General features: G+C 41.5%; 2 protein-coding genes across 2 annotated transcripts; one reads left to right on the forward strand and one right to left on the reverse strand.

Moving 5' to 3' along the window:
• Positions 1-2,061: 2,061 nt before the first annotated feature.
• LOC125020978 (acidic mammalian chitinase-like) lies at positions 2,062-5,407 on the forward strand. The gene is made up of 11 exons (XM_047606692.1): positions 2,062-2,139; positions 2,309-2,338; positions 2,416-2,617; positions 2,725-2,781; positions 2,864-3,029; positions 3,194-3,318; positions 3,633-3,756; positions 3,911-4,096; positions 4,263-4,382; positions 4,672-4,813; positions 4,930-5,407. The coding sequence occupies exons 1-11, from the start codon at positions 2,115-2,117 to the stop codon at positions 5,220-5,222; spliced, it is 1,470 nt and encodes a 489-aa protein (XP_047462648.1). The 5' UTR covers positions 2,062-2,114; the 3' UTR covers positions 5,223-5,407.
• Positions 5,408-5,502: 95 nt separating this feature from the next.
• Positions 5,503-8,768, reverse strand: mfsd4ab (major facilitator superfamily domain containing 4Ab). Its single transcript, XM_047606681.1, has 10 exons — positions 8,347-8,768; positions 8,057-8,255; positions 7,625-7,867; positions 7,369-7,531; positions 7,034-7,149; positions 6,740-6,913; positions 6,507-6,654; positions 6,348-6,418; positions 6,110-6,230; positions 5,503-5,979 (listed from the first exon to the last, which is right to left on the reverse strand). The coding sequence occupies exons 1-10, from the start codon at positions 8,574-8,576 to the stop codon at positions 5,885-5,887; spliced, it is 1,560 nt and encodes a 519-aa protein (XP_047462637.1). The 5' UTR covers positions 8,577-8,768; the 3' UTR covers positions 5,503-5,884.
• Positions 8,769-16,538: the final 7,770 nt, after the last annotated feature.

The following is a 16,538-nucleotide window of genomic DNA, read 5'->3' on the forward strand; positions in this document are numbered from 1 at the left end:
AATGTTTGTTTCAAATTATTTAAATTTTAATCATAATCTATGCGTGCTTCGTGTTGATTTCCATGTCAGCAGTGAATTCATGGATGCCATCATGACAGTTTCGTTGGCACAGGTTCCCCCATATTTGAGATAGTATGTTCTGGGTCATGGGCTGTTTTCATCATGTTGGTGACCTAAGCACCGAGAAGTTCAACACCAGTTTACCGACTTCAACAGTAGGTGGCACTAAAGACCATCCTGGCTACATGATGGACAGTCTGTCAGTCTAACTAATTCCCTTGCTTTCTCCCCTACGTCTCTGTATGTGGCGCAACCCAATCAGACTTTGGAAAATGTTTGTAAACCCTTTTGCAGATATATTTTGCTGTGAGACAAACAATATTATCTTTTGCCCCATTGCTTCACATCTATTGCATTTGTCTGACTATTTCCTCAGGCTTTCATTCCCCTAATTTGATTCTTTTCCATCTTGTGCCACTGTACATTCTAATAGCTTAATAACGATGTAACCGATGTCAGTATTATCGTAAAATACTTTGCTTTCAGACTTTCCTTCCTTGGGTTTCAGTGTTTCTCGTGCATGTCACGTTCGTAGTGTTTGACTTTTCCACAGTGAAGTTCAGGACTGCTGACGTGACTGGACTGTATGTAGGTTTAATTATGTTCTTTCTTTAGAAGATCACGCTGAACTTCATGCGTCACATTAAAAGCCATGGCTTTTTAGTAAAATCTGCAAAAATGTTTGTTTTCTGACACTTGAATGAGTTTCCCACGAGAAAAGACAACCATCCAGAAGACGGACAGGCTGGTGAGGCTGTAAGCGGTGTGATTTCAACACTCACAGTGTCAAATTGGGTTTTGAAAACATCCTTTGTTGCCATGCCCTATTTCTTGCACCTTCAAGCTTCAATCAGGTAGTATGAAACTCATTTAAGGTTTCCAAATATTGAGGTCAGTACTGGATGACATCAAAGCGTTTGCATCCTTTTTTTTTCTTTTAACTCAGCAAATGTATAATTTAGTAAAGTATATGATTCATATATGATGAATGAGTCTTTTATCTGTACCTCAAGGAGTGAATTCTCAAGTAGCCTGCAAAATGATCTGTCCAGAAAGTGACCTCAAAGACGATTTAACCAAGTCACCAAGTGTGACGAAGAAAACCAGCAGGTAAACGAAACGTGCTATTTTCAGTCCCCTTGACATTGGTTTGACTCCTTTTTTTTTTTTTTTTTGTGACGCGCTATAAAAAAGCTGAGTAGGTTGAAATGGCATTACTTCTTCTTTCAGGCTGTTCTGCTTTCAGGCCAAGGTGCTTTCCAGTGACACCAGCATATCTTTCCTTAAACATTATATGAAGTGTGAAAGATAAAGACGGCTGCATTATAATGGAAGCTAAATGATTAGATAGGTGCTCCATTTACCCAGCGAATGATTTGGATTTTAATGCAAATCATTCTTCATGCCATATCATGATTCTCCTTTCAGCATGATTAGAGTTGTCAAACATATTTATCGTCACATATCTGCAGCCCGAATAGGTTTTCAAAGGCAATTTGGGCTGTTGTTAGTGTGAGCTGATTTCTAAAGTTTTATGTGACAGTAAATTTACCGCATGACATAAAAGCCATATTTCACATTACAGATTCTAGCACTGTCGGTAAATCCTAAACAGCTGTTTTACATTTTGACTGGTGTGCTTCCATGCATGAGTAAGCCATAATTTAAACATTTAACGTGCATTAATTTCCTCTATGAGCTCCCGGATAAGAATTAAAAGTGTGGTAGGTACAGTATAGCTGAAAATAAGTAAATAGTGTAAGTGAATACCATCTGTGACAAATTCTACAGTCTCTGTAAGTTGAGGTGAGTTTTTTTTTTTTTTTTTTTTTGCAACTCTGCAGTTCTTTCAATTGTATTTGCTTTGGATAAATGAGTCCTTCACACAAGGAGAAAGTCTGCCTATGGAGGATAAGTCTGATAAGTAATCATGTATCCTCTATAGGTTTGATAAAAGCAATCTTTTGCAAATAAACGCATTTTTGATGTCCCATGTTTGGGGAGAGTATAAAAATGAGCCCACGTACTAGTTGCCCTCCTTGTACACAGCAGACATGGGCAAAGTACTGTTTCTGGCGGGTAAGTCTGCGGTTAAAGCTTAAACATTTTTCTCTTTTATGCGCACCAGATGCCTGTGGTAACTGGTACTTCCTCAATTCTAGATGTGTATTACGTCGCATCAGTGTAGCAAGTGATCATCTCAAGTTCTTTTTGTCGCAAGATAACCACATGTATTTTATTTCGACAGCTCTGTGCCTCCTGCTGCACGTTCAGCTCGGTAAGCAGTCTGTCTTCCCTTCACGGGTAAAACCGCACGTGTTTGGTCTGTAAACAGTGTATTTCTCATTTCTAAAGGCTCGTCTTTCATACTGTCATGCTACTTCACCAACTGGGCACAGTACAGACCACCCCCAACCATCTACATGCCCAATGACATTGACCCCTGCCTGTGTACCCATCTCCTGTATGCTTTTGCCACCATCAAGAACAATCAACTGGCAACGTTTGAGTGGAATGATGTGGAGCTTTACAGTCAGTTCAATGCCCTGAAGAACAAGTGGGTCTCTAAAATGAATCCCATTGAATAAGGTTAATAAATCATTGGTAGGAACATAGGAGGGCTTTAGTTGTCACTGCACAGTAAAAAGAATGATTTCTTGGTAGAAATGGCGACCTGAAGACGCTTCTCTCTGTTGGAGGATGGAACTTTGGCTCTACAGGGTAAGATAATCTTCAGATATCTGCAGACTTGGCCCTCTAAAGAGTGTGGATCCACTTTAACCTGTTTCTGCTCCCACATTAGCTTCTCACAAATGGTGTCGAGCCCTACCAACCGTCAGACTTTCATCAAATCGGTCATTTCATTCCTGAGGGAGTATGAGTTTGACGGGCTCGACATTGACTGGGAGTACCCAGCCAACAGGGGAGGCTCTCCCGAGGATAAGCAGTACTACTCTGTTTTCCTGGAGGTTTGTTAACATTTATTTTTCTCTCAATGAGGTCTAGCAAATATGACACTGTGGCACAATGATCTTCTGTGGGGTGTCCAACTTACCAGCTGTCTGGCCAAATTACAAGTCCTGGAAATGTGAAGTTCACGGCTAAATATTTTATATCTGCTGGCATTCAACAGGAGCTGAGAGCCGCCTTTGAGAGCGAGGCCAAGCGGAGCAACAAGGCTCGTCTTCTGATCTCTGCGGCTGTGTCGGCTGGAAAGGACACCATTGATTCTGCTTATCAGATTCCCAAGCTCGGCCAGTAAGCATTAAAAAAAAAAATGTCTGTGGTGTTTCCAAACCTATGAAAAGTTGCTGTTGGACGGAATCACTCTGAATCACACACTTACACTAAAATCATGAATCTGAATGAATGAATTAATTATTTCAAACAACAAGTAAAGGAAAAGGAAAGAATATACAAAGATCAGTTCGAAAAGAAGCAGGAATAAGCATAAACTTATCAACTCCCACTCCCTTATCACCCTATGATTCACTGCCATATTGCGTGTCCCTATATATAATTTGAACTTGTTAAGGTTGCCATAGCAACGACTTGTTATTTACAACACTCAGGGCCCTGGACATGATTAACGTCATGACATACGACTTCCATGGCTCTTGGGACCCCATGACTGGTCAGTGCAGTCCACTGTTCAAGGGCCCTGAGGACCAGGATGGCTTCATGTATTTCAACGTGGTGAGTACTTGAATGTATTCATTTGCCAAAATTGGTGTTGTGTAAATGACATACGGGCAGTATCTGTGCAGGCTTCAGATAGTCTGCATGAAAACATCCACATGCGTTTTCTAGGTCCTTGTTTGTCTGCTCTCTTTTTCTTTTTTTCTTTTAGGATTATGCCATGAACTACTGGAAGAGCCAAGGAGCTCCAGCTGAGAAGCTGATTGTTGGTTTCCCTACATATGGCAACTCATTCACTCTCAGGAACCCTGCTGAGCACGGTGTAGGAGCACCTATCTCTGGCGCTGGAACTCCAGGAAAGTACACTCAAGAGGCCGGGGAGCTCGCTTATTTCGAGGTACGCTTTCTTCTTGTTGCAGTAAAATAAGTTTTAACGTTGAGTGTGTGACTTAATATTTCCCTGCATGCATGACAGTTACATTTTTAAAACTTTTACAGAGTGCAGATGCATGACTTATTGAAGTTTGCGGCTGTAATTACCTCACAGTTTTGTGATATTCCAGATTTGTGGCTTTTTGAAAGACGGAGCGACTGAGGTTTGGAACCAGGCCCAGGATGTGCCATACGCCTACAAGGGGAACCAGTGGGTGGGCTATGACAACATGAAGAGCTTCCAGATCAAGGTAACAGACATACAAAGAATACTTTCTTTACCATTTGACAGCACAATCTGCTTGGCTGTGTTGATACACCCCTCAGCCAAAAATGCAACTTATAAAACATGAATTCTGTGTATTAACCATGAGAGTTTTGGAAAAATGCATTCATTTATTTTTTACTTTTTTTATATTTATGCCCCGCCGTGCCGCAGTTATCAGCAAACACTCAGCTGTCAAGGTCACTGAGATAACGTCAAGTACTATAACCACGGTTAAAATGCTGCCTACATTGCTCCCTGCTGGTCATTTGTAGGCTGACTGGCTGACTAAGAGCAACTTCGGAGGGGCCATGGTGTGGACCCTTGATATGGATGACTACATGGGCACTTTCTGTAACCAAGGAAAATACCCCCTGATTAATGTTCTCAAAAAGAGCCTTAATCTGGAACAAGCTTGTAAGTCTCCTTTCCCTTTTGCCACAATCACCATAGAATCCATGATTATTATGATTATTAAAGACTTAATACTTGTCTAAGGCACAGCCTATTGATTTATATATTTTTTTTTCCAGCCTGTGCCCCTCCTGCAACTCCCCTCCCTCCAATTGTCGGAGTGAGCACAACTACCGGAAGCAGCTCTGGAGGAGGCTCCAGCGGAGGCTCCGGCGGTAGCAGCTCCTCTGGCGGGGGCTCTGGCACCAGTGGCATGGACGGAAGCTTCTGCGCCGGAAAGGCTAACGGCATGTACCCCAACCCAAAAAATAAGAACCAGTTCTACAACTGCAGTCGTGGAAAAACCTACTTGGAGCACTGTGCCGCTGGCCTGGTTTTTGACAGCTCCTGTTCTTGTTGCAACTGGTCTTAAAGTTACAGATTGACCGGTGAATTATTCAAAGGCTGGGTGACTCGGTTTGACATTTGTTTTTACTTCTCACAAAGCCTCCTCCTCCAAAGTCCCTCCTTTCGCATGCTGGATAGAGGTTAGACAATGTAAAACCTGGGGATGTCTCATTTTGAAAGCAAACTAAATAAACCCTCAAATTGACTCAACAAAGTGTGTCGTGTGTGTGCCCGTTTGTTTACTCCTGTCAATTATAAAAGGCGGTTCCAGAATTGCCTTTGTTATCACACAAATGAACACTTTCCACTGTATAACTCTTTTATTACACATATATACATATGGCAAAAGATATGTGACGATATAAAACCTGAAAACAAACGAATTAAACAGAAATATGAAAAAATGTGTCAAGTGGTCTACATGTAATCACCTGAATATGTGAATATGAATGCACAATTAAAATAAATGCTGTCTGCGATTTACAAAATAGGATAAAACAATCTTTGAGGCCGAACCATTATCTCTAACACGCTAGCACACTATCTACTTTGCAAATACCATGACATTTCCAGCACAAGGGCATCGGTGCGGTCGTTCGTTTGGGAGGCTTTGGTGAAACATTTTGAAGTCTTTGATTATTGTTGTAATATGTAATCGCCTACAGCAGAACGTCAACGCCACTCGTCTCAGCTGCTCTCTTTGTCCTCCTTCTGTTCCGCCTTGGCCGACCCGTTGTGCTCCGCTGCCGGCTCTTCCACCATGGCCGACTTTTTCGATGTTCCTGTTGGGATGTGAGGGGATTAGGAGAAAAGAGGGGAGGGAGCGGTGAGAAATGAAAGCAAACACACCTTCAGCACATCTCCAATTACTGATATCTAAGCAGTGTACGAGGATTGTGGATGGTGTTGCACCTGTGAGGTAATTTCTGTGCATTCGGTGGAACAGCAGGAGACCAATGAAGAAGATGAAACCGAGGCAGGCGGTTATCACTCCACACAACAGGAAACTGTAGCTGCCTTCAGACTGAATAATCTAGGGATGAGACAGCAGCGGTGAACATAAATCCAAATATCCTCATGGCTTGCGTTTGCAATTATAAGCTTATTTATTCACTTCTTTTTCCCATAATAATGTAAGATCTAGACTCACCGAACCGACCAGAACCTGCATCACCATCTCTCCCATCCCCGCACTTGTCACCAGGACTGATGTCGCGCAACCTGCAAAAAGACACGCATGGTTCATTTCCACTCATCTTACTTTGATTCCGTAAGTGGTGTCATGTGGGCCATTAACACTACATCATACCCTGATAATCGAGGATGTCTTCAGTGTAGGCAAGCATGCAGGGGAATATGCTGCTGAGGAAAAGCCCACATAAACAGGTCCCGACAAACAGAAAGATGCTGCTGTAGTAGAAGATGAGCAGCATCAACACGGTCACAATAGCTCCTGCCTGCACAAACACAGAAAGGAGAGTCAACGCGACACCAAATCCACACGATGCAACGAATACACCTGATCAATTAGTCGTGCCTTACCAGGTTGAACATAAGCAGTCTCACGGGCTGGAAACGATACGAGAGCGGTATGGACAACAGGCGTCCAACGGTGATCGCTGCCCAAAAGATACTTGCCAGGTAACCTGCTATCTTATGAGGCAATGACACTGACGACGTCACGGCGTAGGTGTACACAAAGCCAGCGTATGCGCCCTGAGGAGATAAAGCCAGGTTCTTGATGTACCCTACTTTGTGGGCTTTAAGTGAAGCAGATTTTGTATGCACAACTATAACATTACGTGATGTTATTTATCTGCGCCCCCGCTCACTCACCACAATACCATCGGTCATAAAGAGCACCATCCCTCCGAGGATATGAATCATAAAGAAGGATACTGGCAGCCCGCGTAGGTTATCATTCTGACAGCAGCTAAAGATATCCCCGTGACCTGTGAGAGAGTGAAAAGTTGCAAATGACACATAGTTGCATACAAAATGGCATATGTTTGTTTGTTTTTCTTTCACCAAAACGGACCGACTTTAAATGAATTATTCATTTTTGCACATCCAAAGCAAAGACAACATTCTGCTTTTTGCATGGGGAAGTAGGCAATAAAGCACTTCCAATATGAGTCATGTTTAAAAAATCACTTCCTCCATAACTTTACCTCCAGCTTCATGCTCCTTCTGCTCCACATCTGGACCCTCAGCCCCCTGCTGGTTCTCCATTGCTAGTTCGTCCTTATCCAGGAGACGTGGCGTGCCGCTGGGGCAGCATGGGATCAGCTGCTCCCGATACATCAGAAACAGGACGGCAATGGGCACGGGCAGCTGGAAGTGTACAAATATTCAGTGTTCTCACTCTGCATTCGTGCCATTTCAAAATCAGAACTCCTCTCCTCGCCTATTGTACAAATATCTTACATTAATAAGTGCCATGATCCAGAAAGCATACTGAACAATTGACTCCTCTTTCGCTCCCTCATGGGGCAGGGGGTCCGTGGTTATATTGTGCTCTGCAATCGGACTGTTTCTCAGCATGTTCCTGAAATGATGCATGGTCGCAGTCTCGTTCCCTGTGTGATTCCCACAGCCCGACTCTGAGAGGAAAGGATCTGCAATCAGTGGGCTCACCAGGGCTCCGAAGCCAATGAAGAAATGAAGAGCCTGCAAAAACGCAGAAAGGCCAGGAACATAACTTACTTCAGTGTCGCACAAACTACAGAATATCATTAGCTCGCAACTTGTCGGTGTGCTCCTTTTTGTAAAAATCAACGTAGAAAGACAAAGATTACATTAATTATTCATTGAATGTGAATGCCATCACTTTGGTGCATTTGCCGGGTGCTTTCTCACCTGTAAGAAGACAGCAGAGTCCTTCTGGTAGATTGTCACCAGTTGGATGTTTGCAATTGTGTCAATAATGCCCATCGCGAAACCAGACACGGCCATGGCGATGGCCAGCAGAAGGACATTGTGACACAGAGGGATGATGGCAAATATTATAGAGATCACCAGAGCGGAGACAAATAAGGCAGCTAGGGCGCTGAACAACCTGGAAGAAGAAGGAAAAGAGACATATTCAGTTGTGATGTGGGGCGTCATTTACGCATTTTGCAGTCTCGTTGCAGTTTTGTGACACTTACGTCCTCTTGAAGACGCCACCGATGGAGCTGCCAATCAACAAGCAGAACTGCTGAGCGAAGAACACCCAGGTGATCTGACTGAGCGTGGAGTTTGTTTGACATTGCAAGTCTAAAATTGTAGGTCCAAGGAAAGCAATGCAGAGTCCAAAGCTGAAGAAAACACTCCAGTAGGTCAACGTGTGGTGGGCATTCCTTTTGAAGAGAGTTAAAATCCGCTCGTCCACAAACATTTTAGGCCCAGTAAAAATAGATGTACCTCAGAGAAAGAGACTGCAGAGTGTTTCTTTTAACTTTTTGCTATAACGTGTGGCGACTTCAAAGAAACAAAAGTGGAAGCAGCTCTGGAAGGTTGTGAAGATGCTTGTTGTAGAGTAATGAGTCTCTTGATCTCTTTTAAAGCTCTCAGCTCTCTCCTCTTTGTACTCCTTAACTGAAAAGGATGTCCTCTTGGGTTAATGGGTGAAGTGGAGTTTCTTCCAACCATAATATCCCTATTTGAAGCGTGTCAATGATTAGCAATGAAAAAAAAGAGTTTGTGTTGAAATGGCACGAACAAAGTGTGCATTTATATGTCATGACACTTTGAGTCATCTCAATGGAAAAACGCCTCATTCAGGAAGTAGTGTCACATACTGCAGGTGTCTCAGGGACAAGATGGCTTTTGTTTCACACCTGAACATCTTCGAAGGAATTATTACGAAGGACGTTTGAAAATAATCCCATAATAATATAATAAAAATGTGAATAAGTCAGACATCCAAAAGTTAACTTGATAGGTGAAAGCACTTGTGTCGTAATTTAAATACATTTAATACTTAACGCCTAGTACATTTTGTACCATGAAGACATGCAGTAAATCAGTACATACATACTTGTCATCAGTTTGGTACTCGTGATATTCATGGTCCCCAGAAAATGGATCCTGTGACTAATCTAGCATCACCAGTTCAGTTATGTATTTATTTATTTATTTATTTTTAATTTCTCCCCACAGTTTTGAGGCAGAAGATATTATCTTTCAGGCAACTTCACTGTATCACGCTAGCCGAGACCTGTCAACGTAAGCCTCTTGTACACAGTAGGCCCCGCCCCTATCGCTGCTGAACAAATCATGAAGCCGCATATTGCAGCGAATCTGTCAGGAATAGGCTCTCACAATCAGCCCAGAGCCTATTCAGTCCACAGGTGAAATCCCGATGCTCGCAATATTAGCATAAGAGAAGCTAACAGTGAGGCCAAAGTACACCGTTTGGTCGCTAGAAAAAAAAAGTCCACAAATACAGGAGCAATACCCCCCACCGCACAAACCGCCAGTGCCGGTGATGAAGAACCGCTGGATCCTGATATAACAGCTGAAATTATGTGAAGTTTGGATTCACTTTTAAGGAGACAGTTATATTTATGTCATGTATGTTTACAGCAGTTGCATGGCCATCCGACTGTTGCATATGTTTGAAATTTAAAAAAAAAAAAATGAATATGTGAACCTGTGTATTATTTGAGTAGCTTAATATTGAATGCAGAATGATAATATAATATATATTTATCAGCACTTTGGCCCGAGTATAATATAGAATGAAAAAACGTTGTGTAACAGCCCCTGCTTTACATTATGAACAGCTACCCAGAGCAGCTGCATTAGAAATGAGCTAATTTGCAGATATAAAGGTGCTAACACACAAATTTCCAAAAACTGAATTTCCTCAAATGTCAACTTGAGGCTGTTTGAAGTCTTCATATCTAATTTGTGACAATTGCCTGTTGAAACAGCACAAAAGCTTCAAACTGTGCGTATATACAGGAGGATACCATCACAGCTACACAATTATGGATTAGCCAGGTGTCAGGCGGAGTCAGGCAATACCAAAAGGTCAACGTTGATGCTTGCATCCACGTATTGTACTGTGCATGCTAAACATCTGTATGCTAGGATCGTCATTGTGCTACATTTAGTTCAAAGCACCACCATGTCTAAACCTCACAGATCTGCTTATGTCGCTGCTTGTTAAGTTTTCTCATTCAAGTTTTTTTCATATATTTCCGGGACTAGGTGGCATATGGTGGGCTGCTATAATAATGCATTTTCTCCCAGGGATCAACTCAGTTTTTTCTTTGTTAATTTTTCTTGCAAGTGTGTGTGTGAGAGTGTGAATGCATGCATGCGTGTGTGAGTCTAAAGTTCAGGACTTCTGCAAATGGTAAATTTGTGTGACATGACTTTGTAATCTTTAGCTTGACCGCATTTCAGAAGAAATGTCAACCTGTCAAGAAGCTAACGGAGGCTGTGCATCTTAAGACTACTGTAGGATTTACATATTTGATGACTTACAGTTACATGAAGAATAGTAATGATTAAAGCGGAGGAGAATTACTTGATCCTGAGATATATGAACATTAGAAGTTACTTAATACCTAAACCATTCAATGATTGGAAAACAGAAGCAAAGCTTTTCCTGTTATGTACAAATATGGGCTTCCGACAAACTTGTAGGGTGGAACCAAAGAAGTCACAGGTGCTTTATTAAGATGTAGATTTTAAACATACACAGGTTTGTGTATTACACATGAGCACATTTTTATTGCTTTATTCAAAGTTTTACTTTTAACGTGTGTTAGTCTCATTTTCCCTCGAAGTGCAGAAATACGATCTGTATGTGTCAGATTAAATCCTAAAACATGATTGATTCCTTTACTATGCTTCTCTGTTTCTGTTAATTTCATAATGGATTGTATTTGTAACTCTCAATAATAGTACCTTAAAACAGTGACACATTTCAGAGCCAGACCAGAGCTGAGCGATGTAACTGATTTCCCGATGGAGATGCTGCTCAGGTACTAAACCCTAAGAAAATAATGTGTTTATACAACAGACATTCATTAACGAACACTTCCTCTTCTGGAAATATAGCAACATAAGATGCCTTCTTCGGGTAATTGTCAACTAACATTATCGTAGAGGTGTGCAAGAGGGTGTTAAAAATAAACAGCAGTTTCTAGTTACCGAAGTAGGACATCTGTTTCTAAATCAACTTATTATTTACACAAGTTAGATGAGAAAGAAGGGTTTAAGTCCAGCTCAGGCCTTTCTGGGTGGAGCCTGCATGTTCTCCCTGTGCTTCCGTGGGTTTTCTCCCACCCTCCAAAGACGTGCTCGTTAGGTTAATTGGTGATTGTACATTGACCGTAGGTGTGAGTGTGAGTGCGGTTGTTAGTCTCTGTGTTAGCCCTGCGAAAGATTGGCAACCAGAGTGTACCCCACCTCTTTCTGACAGCTGGGATAGGCCCCAGCAACCCCCACAACCCTAGTGAGGATAAGCTGTAGTAGAAGATGAGATCAGAAAGAGTCACTGTACACTGTCTACTCAGAAACAACGTAGCGCCTTAGAAATGTACATTTCTTTAGTTGTGCAAGTGTAGTTAGTCTAACTGCAAAAATGAACTACCTGCCATGTTAACTCTTCATAGTGAAAGCCAGTTCTTATGAAATGACTTGTAATTAGACATCTGCTACTTCACTGTAAAGTCCATTATTTATATTTTTATTTGGTGTCTTAAAGTATCCTTATGTCCTGTTGTGTAGAAAACAAATGTTTTAAAGTGATGTCTGTTCTTAAAAAGAAAATAACTTTAATTCAGTCCAGATTCAAGGGACTCCCTCTCTGTGAAGTTAAGTCATGAACATTTACTTACTAACAGACCTCAGGATGGGTTCAGACTCATGAGGGGCTAGCGTGTTGGGGACATAGTTATGTGTTTTCAGATCTACATTTACCAGGTTACAGCCAATACAACAGGAGAACGGTGGCACATTTAAAAAATGTTAAACAAAATGTTAGACATTATGCAGTTACAATGGAGTAAAAATGACAACATGCGCAGAAAAAGAAAGTCATATAAAAGTCTCATTAGTGCTTGAGGCATTTGCACTCAACAGCCGCGTGTCACACTTTCATCTTGAACCACAATAGGATGCTTGACTAGTTTGGAGATTTAATTGGTGACTTACGAGAGTAACAGAAACAAGGTTACAGCGTCAAACACATTACATTGCTCCGCATGATGAAGGTGAATGATCAAAGTGAAAGAACAAACTTGTTCATGAGGGCGGGACTACAGCGGTTCAACACTAGATGGTGACAAAGTGTTGCCGTCACCCAAATTCAAGGTGAATTCAGTCGGTGTAGCCACTATAGAAATAAGCGGCTTTATACAAATTAGTGAAACAACAAACGCACAGACTATTAAACACAACACAAAATGATCGCCTACAAATATCACAAGCACGTCTCAATCTCTCAAACGCACTCAGAGCACAGCACCTCTGTTTATCTCAGTCCGGTCTGCTGATCGCAGCAACACACTGGTCCAAAACAGTGCTCCCCTCTCTCTCATCTCCATAGGCTGACATTTATCCAACCCTCAATCAGAGGTCTGAGATAGGACAATGTGACAGGAATTATAAGATGAATGCTCTGATTTTTCTCTCTCTCTCTCTCTGCTCTGCTCACCTCTGCTCCTTTAAACTCCATACTGTGTTTTTTCGGGGCTCAGTGAGCCTGCACAGCCACTGCTATGTATAATAAAGAAGAGGCCTTTTGTGTCACATATTTGTCAACTCAAGTGACCATACATGATTCAGTATATGCATTAAGGCAAAGGAGCGGATCTGTGAAAGCAGACATAACCCAGAGTCAGTCAGCCACCCAGCCATATGTCTACTGTCTGTTGCTGTAGGACTGGTTGCATATGCCCCGCAGTGCAACCCTTACACATCTCCTCAGGCCCAAAATAGAACCAGGGATATGTGGTATGCAAACACGTATGCAGGGTGATACAGTGCTATTCTGTGAGGATCTGTGCCTTCAGATTAGCCGCCGGTGAAGCAGTCGGCGCATGAATATATCAAAATGCTATAAATGAACTTCCATGAAATAGACTTTCTAGAGAGGGGGCAATCTTTTACTTTTTAGTAGCAATTAAGGTGCTAATGCACGGAGCTCTGGGCGACATTCTAACAGACTGTATGTGGGCTAGACTAAAGCAGAAAATGGTGCACAGGAGAGGATGACCGTGTCTTTGAGAAGGTTTATTTAGGCTTCTGCTTGGGAATGGAAAAAAAAAATAATTGCCCTCTGGATTTTATTCCTTGTAACATTTTTCCAGCAGAGTGAATGCGGTGCTTTGTTACCGTATTGGATTCTCACTGCTTCTGCTTTTGAGGTATGGGGTTAGGGGTATGAGCTTACACCTTCTGAAAATAAAAGTCATTAGTTCATTGTTGCAGTGTACTAAATGTTTGTATAGACTGTTGTCATAATTACTGTAAGACATGTCGAGTTAAAACCAACACCTGTTTGTGAGGTTTCCGTTACCTTTAACCACCAAATTCTTATCAGTACACGCGGATGTTTGTGCCAAATTTTAAGAAAACATTATACGGTTTGCAAGAATGAGACACACGAAAGGATGCAGTGACTTTGACCTCGGATTCATACTTTATTGTCCCCAGGGGGAAGTCTGCTGTGACCGTCCAGCATCAAAACGCCACTTTGTCCTTGAGCCTTGAGGACATTTGTGTCAAATTTAAAGAAATTCTATCGAGGGTCCTGAGGTTTCACATTCACTAGTTGTGTTATGTCCAGTGATGTCTTTTGTGAGGTCAGAGTCGCTTGGACTCCGTTCAAGTGGATGTTTCTGTCAAAGAAACTCCTTCAGGCGTGTTCCTAAGAAATTACGTTCACAAGGAGGGAACGAACGGACAACTGGAAAACATAATGCCTCGTGGCTGTTGGAAACGTTTAGGCATAGAAAATGAATTCATCCTGTCAAGTGTGGGATAAAGCCACTGTTGAGTCATTCAGTACTAAACTCAAGTTGCGATTTTCTCCTAGCTCTGAAAGTCCACTTACATTTACAAGAAAATGCCATCAGTCAACTTTGCATTTTGAAACAGTGTTTCTTAATGTAATAATCTCTCACTATGTGTGTACTGGCAATGATGTGAAGGAGAAGGAAATAAAATCCCATTCTGAACTAAAAATAGACTGTAGCTTTGAAGAGTGAAGTCTCCCGTTAGCTTCAGTAAACTATGAAATGTGTTGTCAGAGAGACTGTGGACTTGGCTGAATAAACAACCAAAACTTGTCATATTGGCCATGGCTATTTTTTATTTTTTTTTTTTAGGACAGACTTGAAAATATGTCAGGTTATACTGTAGACTGGGGCGGCAGTTGCTCAGGAGGCAGAATGAGTGATGTCGGCCGTAGGCATGGATGCATGGATTGGCAGCCACGTTTCTGTCAGTCCGCCCCAGGGCTGTGAAAGCAGATGAATAATGTATGCAATGTAAGGCGTCTTTGGGCATTTAGAGAAACACTATATTGCATTATTATTATTATTAAAGAGTACAGAGAGTGCCTATACATAAAAAGTTAATCTATTCAGTTGAATAAGGAAAACTAATTAAAATGCTCAGCGTTAACATTCTGCAGATACTGGTCGATGTTTTCTAAATGCTAATATAAAACATAATTCACGCTGTTGCACACTGATAAAAAATAGATATTACTAAAAAGAAAACAAAAGAGAAAAATGCACAAGCTTGCGGGGCATTTCTTTGTCTAAGAGTTTATCGTGAATCCTAAAAGAAGGCTTTTCTTGTATTCTAATGTGTTACTTGGGTTTGAAAGCGTGCTAGGCTGAGAACAAACCCTCTTCCCTCCATTCGTCCGGGCTTTAATGTGATGGGAATTGAAGTTTAAGTTCAGTGAAGCACTGATGATCGTCCAAAGGCTTCAGTCAGGATCTCCCACCAAGTATTCCTAAAACGCCCAGCAGCCGATCACATCTGGAGCCGCTCTGAAGATAATGGTCTGCATCAGCCGAACCTCACTCCACACTTCAGATGACTGGTTGTTTCTGTTGATGTCTGTTTTATTGACTAATTATGTTCTGATGCCCAGTGCTGTTAAAGTTGGTTATTATTGGTCTTAGCGTGAAACTGTTTAGTATTGAGCAAAAAAAAAAAAAAAAAAAAAAAATAAAATTTTGCTGCAGCAAGGATTTATTTAAAACCACTAGGCCCTTTGCTTTTAACAAACAGTGCTTGTAATGGTTCAATATTTTATACTCATCTTCAGGTTATTTATTCTGTCCCAATGAATTTTTCATCAAGCTTAGCTAAAGAGATTTATGGTCAGTGAATTTAATAATGATTAATTCATAGGTTATTGTTTTTAAAACAAATCTGATATATATATCAGATATATATTGATATTATGGAACACCATAAGAAATTGTGAACTGCGAAAAAAAATAATTCAGTTGATAATGAAAATATTTGCCAGCTATTTTTATGAATCTACTGCATAGTTTCTGCTCCTTCATAGTTTTAATGTGATTCTAGGAATAACTGTAATCTAGTGAGAACAGCTGACTGAAGAGGAAAATTAAAAGCAGCATAACAAAGGATTAGTTTCATGGAAAAGTGGTTTTCACGCAGAGGATGTGACAGAGCGCCCTAGACTATAGAAGGCTTAGACCGAGCCAACACAGGAAATCAAGCATTGTGCCCATTTTCATGGATGAAATGCTTTGTCAGTATATCAGCACAGATAATAATTTGAGTGCCACGATAGAGTACGACCTCTGTGGATTTAATGAAATGTAAGAGATGAATTCAAACACCCCACAAAGGATAACAGATTTCTGCGCTGACGACTGAACCAGTTCATTTATTTATTTATTTATTTTTTTTCCTGTCAGAGCCAAAGGAGAGAGAACAACTCATGCATGCAGCTGTCTGGTAATATGTGTTTGTACACACATCCGGACACAGAAAACACAATGCTGATTTATTCTTTTCTATCATAAGATGTCTCTTGCCTTTCCCCTCTTCTCATTCTCCCCCGTCTTCCTCTGCGCCCCGCCTCTCCTGACACAGTTGTAGAGAGCAGAGCAATGATGCGTGTCTTAGTGAAACCTGGTGAATAGTAATGAACTGAGCCTGTGTCTGTTTGAAGGAAAGCAAGAGGAGGACTGAGAGGGAGAAGGGAAGGGTTTGAGTGGAAGGAGGAGGAGGAGGAGGAGAAGGAGGAGGGTGGTAGACTGTGAGAGAAAACAGGGCTTCTCTTGCAGCACTGATGCAGCACAAGCATTGTTGAGAAGAACTGCGGAGCTAGAGATACAGTTGC

Source organism: Mugil cephalus, chromosome 1, assembly GCF_022458985.1.
Source record: "Mugil cephalus isolate CIBA_MC_2020 chromosome 1, CIBA_Mcephalus_1.1, whole genome shotgun sequence".
Lineage (NCBI taxonomy): Eukaryota > Metazoa > Chordata > Actinopteri > Mugiliformes > Mugilidae > Mugil > Mugil cephalus.